The sequence below is a fragment of the Cetorhinus maximus genome, chromosome 32 (assembly GCF_964194155.1).
Source record: "Cetorhinus maximus chromosome 32, sCetMax3.hap1.1, whole genome shotgun sequence".
NCBI classification, from domain to species: domain Eukaryota; kingdom Metazoa; phylum Chordata; class Chondrichthyes; order Lamniformes; family Cetorhinidae; genus Cetorhinus; species Cetorhinus maximus.
The window spans coordinates 17,702,520-17,714,846 of NC_135910.1; the positions used below are offsets into that span (position 1 = coordinate 17,702,520).

A 12,327-nucleotide genomic window follows, 5' to 3' on the forward strand; every position below is an offset into this window, starting at 1 on the left:
CAGATGATGTAGAATCTGTGTGGGTAGAGTTGAGGAACCGCAAAGGTAAAAAAAAGCCATAATGGGAGTTATGTACAGGCCTCCGAACAGTAGTCAGGATGTGGGGCACAAGATACACCAGAAGATAGAAAAGGTGTGTAAGAAAGGCAAGGTTACAGTGATCATGGGGGATTTCAATATGCAGGTAGACTGGGAAAATCAGGTTGGTAGTGGATCCCAAGAAAAGGAATTTGTAGATGGCTTTTTGGAGCAGCTTGTGGTGGAGCCCACTAGGGAACAGGCAATTCTAGATTTAGTGATGTGTAATGAGGCAGATTTGATAAGGGAGCTTAAGTTGAAGGAACCCTTAGGAGGAAGTGACCATAATATGATAGAATTTACCCTGCAATTTGAGAGGAAAAAGCTGGAATCAGATGTAACATTTGATAGATACACGGATGGTAGAGGTCTGGAGGGTTATGGACTAGGTGCAGGTCAATGAGACTAGCGGAATAATATTTTGGCACAGACTAGAAGGGCCGAATGGCCTGTTTTCTGTGCTGTAGTGTTCTATGGTAATGGTATTACAGTTGAATAAAGGCAACTACAGAGGCATGAGGGAGGAGCTGGCCAGAATTGACTGGGAGATGAGCCTAGCAGGAAAGACAGTAGAACAGCAATGGCAGGAGTTTCTGGGAGTAATTTGGGAGACACAGCAAAAATTCATCCCTAGGAAGAAGAAGCATACTAATGGGAGGACGAGGCAACCATGGATGACAAGGGAAGTCAGGGACAGCATAAAAGCTAAAGAGAAAGCATACAATGCGGTGAAGAGCAGTGGGAAACCAAGGGATTGGGAAGCCTACAAAGACCAACAGAGGACAACTAAAAAAGAAATAAGGAGGGAGAAGATTAAATATGAGGGTAAACTAGCCAGTAATATAAAAGAAGATTGCAAGAGTTTTTTTAGATATATAAAGGGTAAGAGAGAGGCAGAAGTGGACATTGGGCCGCTGGAAAATGACGCTGGAGAGGTAGTAGTGGGGAACAAAGAAATGGCGGAGGAACTGAATAGGTACTTTGCGTCAGTCTTCACGGTGGAAGACATGAGTAACATCCCCAAAGTTCAAGAGAGTCGGGGGGAAGAGGTGAGTATGGTGGCCATTACCAAGGAGAAGGTGCTAGGAAAACTGAAAGGTCTGAAGGTGGATAAATCACCTGGACCAGATGGATTACACACCAGAGTTCTGAAGGAGATAGCTGAAGAGATAGTGGAGGCATTAGTGGTGATCTTTCAGGAATCACTGGAGTCAGGGAGGGTCCCAGAAGACTGGAAAATCGCTAATGTAACCCCCCTGTTTAAGAAGGGACTGAGGCAAAAGATGGGAAATTACAGGCCGATTAGCCTGACCTCGGTCGTTGGTAAGATTTTAGAGTCCATTATTAAGGATGAAATTTCAGAATACTTGGAAGTGCGTGATAAAATAGGGCAAAGTCAGCATGGATTCATCAATGCCTGACAAATCTGTTAGAATTCTTTAAGGAGGTAATGAGTAGGTTAGACAAAGGAGAGCCAATGGATGTTATCTACTTGGACTTCCAGAAGGCCTTTGACAAGGTGCCGCACAGGAGGCTGCTCAGTAAGATAAGAGCCCATGATGTTAGAGGCAAGGTACTAGCATGGATAGAAGATTGGCTGTCTGGCAGGAGGCAGAGAATGGGGATAAGGGGGTCCTTCTCAGGATGGCGGCTGGTGACTGGTGGAGTTCCGCAGGGGTCAGTGTTGGGACCACAACTTTTCACTTTATACATTAATGATCTAGATGAAGGAACTGAGGGCATCCTGGCTAAGTTTGCAGATGATACAAAGATAGGTGAAGGGACAGGTAGTATTGAGGAGGCGGGGAGGCTGCAGAAGGATTTGGACAGGTTAGGAGAATGGGCAAAGAAGTGGCAGATGGAATACAACGTGGGGAAGTGTGAAGTCATGCACTTTGGTAGGATTAATAGAGGCATAGACTATTTTCTAAATGGGGAGAGAATTCAGAAACCTGGAGTGCAAAGGGACTTGGGAGTCCTAGTCCAGGATTCTCTTAAGGTTAACTTGCAGATTGAGTCGGTAGTTAGGAAGGCAAATGCAATGTTGGTATTTATTTTGAGAGGACTAGAATATAAAAGCAGGGATGTGCTGCTGAGGCTTTCTAAGGCTCTGGTCAGACCACATTTAGAATATTGTGAGCAATTTTGGGCCCCGTATCTCAGGAAGGATGTGCTGGCCCTGGAGAGGGTCCAGAGGAGGTTCACAAGAACGATCTCAGGAATGAAAGGCTTAACATATGAGGAACGTTTGAGGACTCTGGGTCTATACTCGATGGAGTTTAGAAGGATGAGGGAGGATCTGATTGAAACTTACAGAATACTGAAAGGCCTGGATAGAGTGGACGTGGGGAAGATGTTTCCATTAGTAGGAGAGACTAGGACCCGAGGGCACAGCCTCAGAGTAAAGGGAAGACCTTTTAGAACAGAGATGAGGAGAAACTTCTTTAGCCAGAGAGTGGTGAATCTATGGAATTCATTGCCACAGAAGGCTGTGGAGGCCAGGTCATTGTGTGTATTTATGACCGAGATAGATAGGTTCTTGATTGGTAAGGGGATCAAAGGTTACGGGAAGAAGGCGGGAGAATGGGTTTGAAAAACTTATCAGCCATGATTAAATGGCGGAGCAGACTCGATGGGCTGAATAGCCTAATTTCTGCTCCTATGTCTTATGGTCTTATGGTCATCAAGGCTCCTTAGGCAGCATCTTCAAAACCCATGACCACCACCACCTAGAAGGACAAGGGCAGCAGATAGATGGGAACACCACCACCTGGAAGCCTCCCTCCAAGTCACTCACCATCCTGACTTGTAAATATATTGCTGTTCCTTCACTGTCGCTGGGTCAAAATCCTGGAACTCCCTCCCTAACAGCACTGTGGGTGTACCTACACCACATGGACTGCAGTGGTTCAAGAAGGCAGCTCACCACCACCTTCTCAAGGGCAATTAGGGATGGGAAATAAATGCTGGCCCAGCCAGCGATGCCCACATCCCATGAATGAATAAAAAAAAGAAATGAGATGTTGTCCATGAAAAAAAGATGTTAATGCAGATTGAGCAGAATGTTACCGGGGCTCCACGCTTTAGATTGTGAGGAGAGATTGCAACCTTCTGTACTCTGGCTTTTATTGCCAGAGTACAGAAGGTTAAGGGGGATTGGATTTTGATTGGAATTGATAGCAACGATGGGGACAAACATTTCTCGTTGGTGACAAGGGGAAATAACCTGAAAACAGTCACATGCCGGGGGTGAAGTTAGGAAACACTTCTCCCAAAGGGTGGTGGGAACGTTGAAATGTCTCCCACAAAAAGCAGTAGATTCTGAGGGTCAGTTAATAATTTAAATCTGAGATCAGCAGGTTTTGGTTAGTCAAGGGCACGAAGGGAAATTGAGCCAAAGCAGCTGAATGGAGCTAGGATGCAGATCCTAACGAAAAGCCGTGATCTCATTGGATAGCGGAACAGGCTCAAGGGGCTGAATGGCCTCCTCCTGTTCCTCTGTTCTTCTGATCCAATGCAGGTGGAAGAGCTGGAAAATGAATGCAGGTGATCGTCTTTATCTGTGGTCCACCAGAGGGCCACACACACCAACAGATGTAACAGGAAGGTTAACTCAATTGTAATTTTTAAGACAAGCCCACTGACTCCCACAGCTACCTCGCCTGCACTTCCTCACACTCCACTTTCCTAAAACTCGTAGAATCACAGAACTGTTATTGTACAGCAGGAGGCCATTCGGCCCATTGTGTCTGTGCCGGCTCCTGAATGCCATTTCCCCTGCTGCCTTCTCCCCCATAACCCTGCACATTCTTCCTTTTCAGATAATAATCCGGTTCCCTCTTGAATGCCTCGGTCGAATCTGCCTCCACCACACTCTCCGGTGGAATATTCCAGATCCTAACCACCCGCTGCGTGAGAAAGTTTCTCCTTGTGTCTCCCATTTGCTTCTTTTTCTGATTACCTTAAATCTGCGTCCTCTCGTTCTCGACTCTTCCGCCAATGGGGACAGCTTCTCCCTCTTCTACTCTGTCAAGACCCCTCATTGTTTTGAACACCTCTATTCAATCTCCTCTCAACCTTCTCTCCCCTATAAAGGAAAGCCTCACCACCCACATGCCCTCCTCGCTTGGTTAATGGAACCCTGGACTGTGTCTGGACCATTTCCTGCAATTCCTGCTTCCAGAGCCTGAAGGAATCAGGCCATCGCGCTGAAGTGTTAAACCCTGCTTGTCTCCACACAGAATCTGCCAGACCTGACCAAGTGTTTCCCACAGTTTGTTTTTATTTCAGATTTTAGCATTTGCACACAGTTTGTTCACGGCCACCGAAGCTAGGGTTGACACATCCTCTGCCCCTCCCCTGCCAATCCCAGCCGACTGTTCTGGAAGGGGCGGGGGCCAGCAGGGCTTAGGGGAAAAGTCACCGGTGTCTTTGATTTTTTTTCTCTACCTAGTCCCTCACGCACATGCTGGGTGATGCCTGAAGAGTTTGCTGAAAAATCCCAGCCTCAAAACCCCCAAAGCAATGACTGGTATTAGGGGAACACCAGAGTCCAGAGTCTTTGAGATGCTGCCAAAGTGTCAGGGAGATCTCACACATCTGGGGATCATCAGGGCCTCCCTGGGATCTTGCCCAGGGTGCGCAGTTTATTGTCCTATCTCTATTTACCCCTTCCGCAGAGTTGCTGTCAGCCCCAATCTCTTTTTTTTTGGAGCAGGAAATGTAACCGGCGCGTTTGCTTAGAGAGGCTAAGTCTGCCCTCTCAGGTGGGCGTAAAAGATCCCGTGGTCCTGTTTCAAAGAAGGGGCAGGCGAGTCCTCCCCAGCGTCCTGCCCGATGTTTATCCCTCAGCCAACACCACGAATTTAAAAAAAATCAGATTCTCCGAACATTTCCACATTGTGGCTTTTTGGGATCTCGCTGCGCTCGAATCGGCTGCTGTTTGTCCTACACTGACTGCACTTCAAAAGCATTTTGTCGGCTGTAAGGCACTTTGGAATGTCCAGAGGTCATGACCGGTGCTACAGAAATGCAAGTTATTTCTTATATTAAAAAAAAACCTCAAACACAGGATATTTAAAAATACGCAGTGAGAGATGCTGAGCGTTGTAAGTCCTCAGTAATGATAAAACCATCAGCTTCTGACTAACCAATTGGTTCTAAGAATTCAGGTTTCTAGACGTAAATGGTTTTCAGCCTACTGGGTAATCAGGTTGATTGGTTGCTCTAATTTATTGACTAATAGAAGTACAGTGAACAGAGTGGCTTGTGAAATACTGGTACAGGGAATCGATTAAAAGAGGGGACAGCTCAGTGACTTCTTGAACTCAAGGTCTGTTAATCCACCTAAACACACTGGCACAGCCACCGGGACACAGAGTTTCACATTTCTGACATTTCAAATAAGTCCTTAGAACAATTTACTTCTCACCACCATTGATATTGACAGGTTTAACCATTCACAAATCCTTTCCCAGAAATTCAGACATAATGCATTACCTGTATTACAGATGCCAAATAATATCACAGAAACAGCTGGATTGAATAGTGGGCAGGTCTTTGGGGAATGGAAAAACAGACCAAATTGACCAAAAGGTCTTCTTCTTCACAGCTGCCTTGCGATCTTGCAAACACACACAGGCAAACACACACAGGCCAACACACACAGGCCAACACACACACAGGCAAACACACACAGGCAAACACACACCCACACACACACATACAAACACGCACAGGCAAACACACACAGGCCAACACACACACACAGACAAACACACACAGACAAACACACACAGACAAACACACACAGACAAAAACACACAGGCAAAAACACACAGGCAAAAACACACAGGCAAAAACACACCCACACACACAGGCAAACCCACACAGGCAAACACACACAGGCAAACACACACAGGCAAACACACACAGGCAAACACACACAGGCAAACACACACAGGCAAACACACATAGGCAAACACACATAGGCAAACACACACCCATGCTCACACACACACCCACATGCACACAGACAAACACGCACAGGCAAATACGCACAGGCAAACACACACAGGCAAGCACGCACAGGCAAGCACGCATAGGCAAACACGCACAGGCAAACACGCACAGGCAAACACGCACAGGCAAACACACACCCACACCCCCACACGTACCCACACCCTCACACACACCCACACCCTCACACGAACCCACACTCTCACACGAACCCACACCCCCACACACCCCCACACTCTCACACACACCCACACCCCCACATACACTCACACCCTCACACACCCCCACACCCTCACACGAACCCACACTCTCACACACACCCACACCCCCACACACCCCCACATACACTCACACCCTCACACACCCCCACACCCACACCCCCACACACACACCCACACCCCCACACACACTCACACCCCCACACACACTCACACCCCCACACACACTCACACCCCCACACACACTCACACACACCCGCACCCCCACACACACCCGCACCCCCACACACACCCGCACCCCCACACACACCCGCACCCCCACACACACACACACACGCACACACACACACACACACACACGCACACACACCCTCACACACACCCTCAGACACACCCTCACACACCCACACCCTCACACACACACACACCCGCACCCCCACACATACCCACACCCTCACACACACACACAAACACACCCACCCACACCCCCACACACACCCACACCCTCACACACACCCACACCTTCACACACACCCACACCCTCACACACACTCACACCCTCACACACCCCCACACCCACACCCCCACACACACACCCACACCCCCACACACACTCACACCCCCACACACACTCACACCCCCACACACACTCACACCCCCACACACACTCACACCCCCACACACACTCACACCCCCACACACACTCACACACACCCGCACCCCCACACACACCCGCACCCCCACACACACCCGCACCCCCACACACACTCGCACTCTCACACACACACACACGCACACACACCCTCACACACACCCTCAGACACACCCTCACACACCCACACCATTACACACACACACAAACACACACACCCGCACCCCCACACATACCCACACCCTCACACACACACACAAACACACCCACCCACACCCCCACACACACCCACACCCTCACACACACCCACACCCTCACACACACCCACACCTTCACACACACCCACACCTTCACACACACCCACACCCTCACACACACCCACACCCTCACACCCTCACACACACACTCACACACACATGCCCCACACAAACACACACCCATGCGCACACACATACCCATACACATATCCACACACATACCCACACACACAAACACACAGACAAACACACAGACACGCACAGACAAACACAATCCCCACACACAGACAAACACACCCACACAGTCAAACAAACCCATATGCACATACCCACATGCACACAGACAGATAGGCACCCACACACACACACACACCTGCACACACAGAAACACACACCCACAAACACACACAAGCAAACACACACACACCCACACCGACACACACATACATACATACAAGAAAAAACATACAATGTGGCAAAGATTAGTGGTAAGCCAGAGGATTGGGAAAGTTTTAAAAACCAACAAAAGGACCAAAATATAAAAAAGAAAGAAAAAATAAACTTTGAGGGTAAACTAGCAAATAATATAAAAATGGACAGTAAGAGGTTCTTTAAACATATAAAAAGGAAGAGAGAGGCCAAAGTGAACATAGGCCCCTTAGAGAATGAGGCTGGGAAAATAATGGGGAACCAGGAAATGGCAGAGGAGTTGAATAAATACTTTGCTTTGGTCTTCAAGGTCGAAGATACTAATAGCATTCCAGAAATACTAAATAATCAAGGGGCAAAAGCTGGAGGGGGGGGAGAGGAAATAAATGCAATAACTAACATTAGAGAAAAAGTACTAGGGAAACTAATGGAGATAAAGGCTGATAAGTCCCCTGGACCTGATGAGTTGCATCCTAGGATATTAAAGGAAGTAGCCACAGAGATAGTGGATGCACTGGTAGTAATCTTCCAAGAATCCTTCGACTCTGGAAAAGTCCCAGAGGATGGGAAAACTGTAATGTAACACCCTTATTCAAAAAGGGAGGGAGACAAAAAACAGGTAACTATAGGCCAGTTAGCTTAACATCTGCCATTGGGAAAATGTTGGAGTCTATTATAAAGGATGTAGTAGCAGATTATTTGGAAATACATAATCTAATCAAGCAGAGTCAGCATGGCTTCATGAAGGGGAAATCATGCCTAAAGGGGAACCAGTAGACGTAATACATTTGGATTTCCAAAAGGCGGTCTGTAAGATACCGCACACATGGTTACTTAATAAGATAACAGCTCATGATGTTGGATGTAGTATATTAGCATGGATAGAGGATTGGCTAACTAATTGAAGACAGAGAGTTGGGATAAGGGGGGCATTTTCAGGATGGCAACCTGTAACTAGTGGGGTGCCACAGGGATCAGTGCTGGGGCCTCAATTATTTACAATATATGTTAATGACTTGGATGAGGGAAGTGAATGTACTATCGCCAGGTTTGTGGATGACACAAAAATAGGTGGGAAGGCAAGTGGTAGGGATGACACAAGGAATCTACAGAGGGATATAGATGGGTTGAGTGAGTGGGCAAGAACTTGGCAGATGGAATATAATGTGGGAAAATGTGAGGCTATGCACTTTGGCAGGAAGAATAGAGGAGCTGAATATTATTTAAATGGAGAAAGACTGCAGAAAGGGATTTGGGAGTCCTCATGCATGAATCCCAAAAACCTAACATACAAGTTCAACAGGTAATAGGTGAGGCAAATGGAATGTTGACCTTTATTTCAAAGGGAATGGAGTATAAAAATAAGGAAGTCTTGCTAAAGTTATACAATGCACTAGTTGGACCACACCTTTATTACTGTGAACAATTTTGATCCTCTTATCTAAGGAAAGATATACTGGTATTGGAGGCAGTCCAGAGAAGGTTCACTAGATTGATCCTGGATATGGAGGGATTTTCTTATGAGGAGAGGTTGAGTAGGTTGGGTCTGTACACGTTGGAGTTTAGAAGAATGAGAGGCAACCTTATTGAAACATATGAGATTCTTAGGGGGCTTGACAGGGTAGATGCTGAGAGGTTATTTCCCCTTGTGGGAGAGTCGAGAACTAAGGGCATAATCTCAGAGTAAGGGGACGCCCATTTAAAACAGAGGTGAAGAGGAATTTCTTCTCTCAGACGCTAGTGAATATGTGGAATTCTTTACCCCAGAGGGCTGTAGAGGCTGGGTCATTAAGTATATTCAAGGTTGAGATAGACAGATTTTTAATCAGTAAGGGAATCAAGGGTTATGGGGAAAAGGCAGGAATGTGGAGTTGAGGATTATCAGATCAGCCATGATTTCATTGAATGGCAGAGCAGACTGGATGGGCTGAATGGCCTACTTCTGCTCCTATGTCGTATGGTCTTATGGTCTTATTACACACACACACAAACACAAACACAGAAACACAAACACGCACACAGACAAACGCACACAGACAAACGCACACAGACAAACGCACACAGACAAACGCACACAGACAAACGCACACAGACAAACGCACTCCGATGTGCCTATGCAGTGTCTCTCCAACCTGTCACTCTTTGAAATTCCTCCTGTTGATCCCTTTAGGAAAAGGAATTTGACTCAGAGTAGGTGCCATGGTTTTCCTCTCATTTTCTGAGTGAATTACCAGACAGAATTTCTCTCCCAGTTTAACCATCTTAAATTATTGCGCGCGGTGAACAAACCCAATGATAATGGGGAAATTGCGAGGACAACTTTTTGTGCTGATAAATCTCCCAATTCCTGGTTCACCAGTGCTGAGACCTTTTCTCCTTTGCCAGGAAGCCTCGTCAGTAGGTGGGAGAGAAATTATTTGAAGAAAGGAATTTGTGAACTGCTTGAATTAAGGAAATATGGAAGAGTTAAGGCAGCAAGAAGGAGTGAGTGAAGGTCTGATATGGACAGACACTCACCAGCACAATGTTGATTACCTGAATGCTCTGTCCCTGTGATGGAACAGTCTATGATTCTGGATGACAGAAATCAGTGCAGCACAGAAGGAAGCCATTCGGCTCATCATCCCTGTGCTGGCCCTTTGAAAGAGCTATTCAATTAGCCCCACTTGCCTGGTCTTTCCCCAAAGCTCTGAAAATTTCCTGCCCTGGAGAATTTATCCAATTCCCTTTTGGAAGTTATTGGGTGGGTTTAATGGGTGCGATGGGAGACTGACCCACCGCTGGAGAGCCAGAGGGAGTGGCGCATTGTCTCTTTTGGAGGAGGTCTACCATATCACGTGCCATCCAGGCACATAACTCGACAGTGTTGGGCCTTCCCCTGGATCAAGGACCCCAGGGGCAGGGGTCCCACCCGCCAAGAGCTGCGGGTCAATCAGAGGCCAGCAGCTCTATTGAGGGGGAGGCGGTGGCCGCTGCTGGTACAGCACCCACCCGAGGTCCAGGATTATCGCTGGATCCTAGACCACAGGGTGAGCGATGGCGAAAGGGACTCCACGGGGTGGGCATCATGGGAGAGTGCTGTCAACAGCAAGGGCAGGGGGCAATTGGCTCTCAGAGGCTCACCCCTTCCCGATGCGGAGTCCCTCGATCGGGCACTGAGTGTCTTTGAATGAGGGATCCGCGCACTCTCCTCCCCGCTTCCCCCTCGGGAGCCAGCATGCGCTCACCACATGGCGAACCTGCTGTCTGCCGCTGGGTTAACACCAGTGGTGGTGGGATGAGGCTCTTAAATGGCCATGAATTGCCCATGAGAGCCTTAAATAGCAGTGAGCCATCCCACTACCGACTTTACCAGAGTGCAGCTGGGACAACACTGGGGTCCTCACCTGCCACCCTCCCACCTGAATAAATGCCCTCCCACCAACAAACCCACTGTGGGGGGTGGGTAGTAAATCTGTTCCCTTTGTCCTTTCAGTTCCTTTGCATTCCCGCTTCCTGTTCTTTTGCCAATCATCCTGTCACTGGAAACAGTTTCTGCTCATTTACTGTATTAAATCTCTTCACGATCTTGAACACGCGTAGTACCCTTACTGGTTAATTTAATTCTTTTTTTAAATCCAAAGGTGCAACTTCGAAACGATTAAACCGGGATTCACACGAAGCTGACACGTGGATGACTAAAACGCTTCCCGCTCAGGCAGCGATGACCCTCCAGGGTCAACAGCAAAGGTTACAGCTGAGACTCTCCTGACCAGTGATGGAAAACACAGTCTTCAATCATCCTCGTTATCCCAGCGGCTGAACTCTTCTTGCTGCCCAGTGGTTTGAAGTGTGGTTCGGGGCCAGTGCTGGTTGCTGGTCACTTGCAGCAGGGATGAATCAAGATGAAAACTCGTTGTTGGTACGAGACATCAACAACTGGATGATCTGTGGAGCCCCAACACTTTTCACAAAATCAAAACTCCCTGGATCAATCCGATTTCCCCCACAAGGAGTGGATGAGCTCAAATCACAAGCTGTGAAAATGATCAACGAGAGACCAATTTTAATTATTTTTAAGGTTTTTCCATTTCTAAAAGGTTTGAGTTGACCTCAGATGGCCCCCTGACTGTGCTGTGGTTCTAAGTACTGACAGTAAGTACTGGCAGCTGGGTTAAAATCCTAGAGTTCCTTCCCTTCCTAACAGCACTGTGGGTGTACCTACACCGCATGGACTGCAGCGGTTCAAGAAGGCAGCTCACCACCACCTTCTCCAGGGCTGGGCAATAAATGCTGGCCCAGCCTACATCATATAAATGAATAAAAGAAAAGTCTAACCAATAATCAGAATCGGGCCACTCATTTCATCTCTCTTCTCTCCTGAAGGAGATGACTCAATACTGGGCTGATGTTCCAGCCTCCTTAAATGTAACTGAAGGCTAACTCTTCACCTGTGAGTCTAGGTCCAAAGCTCAAGTCCAGACCCAAGGTATGAGTCTAAATCTAATGCTCAAGACTAGACCATGCGCCTGCTGCCCTTGCCCTTCTAAGTGGTAGAGGTCATGGGTTTGGAAGGTGCTGTCGAAGGAGTGAGTTGCTGCAGTGCATCTTGTATATCGTGCACACTGCTGCCACTATGCTTCAGTGGCGGAGGGAGTGAAGGTTTAAGATGGTGGGTGGGCTGCTTTGTCCTGGG

General features: G+C 47.7%; 1 protein-coding gene across 1 annotated transcript in view; it reads right to left on the reverse strand.

Annotated features, from left to right (window-relative positions):
- Positions 1–11,234: 11,234 nt before the first annotated feature.
- The window catches only part of LOC144671506 (uncharacterized), a 48,112-nt gene continuing 47,019 nt past the window's right edge, over positions 11,235–12,327 (reverse strand). The window contains exon 7 of the mRNA XM_078533466.1: positions 11,235–11,668. Within this exon, the coding sequence (XP_078389592.1) occupies positions 11,662–11,668 (7 nt within the window). The 3' untranslated portion in view covers positions 11,235–11,661. The remainder of the gene's footprint in view (positions 11,669–12,327) is intronic.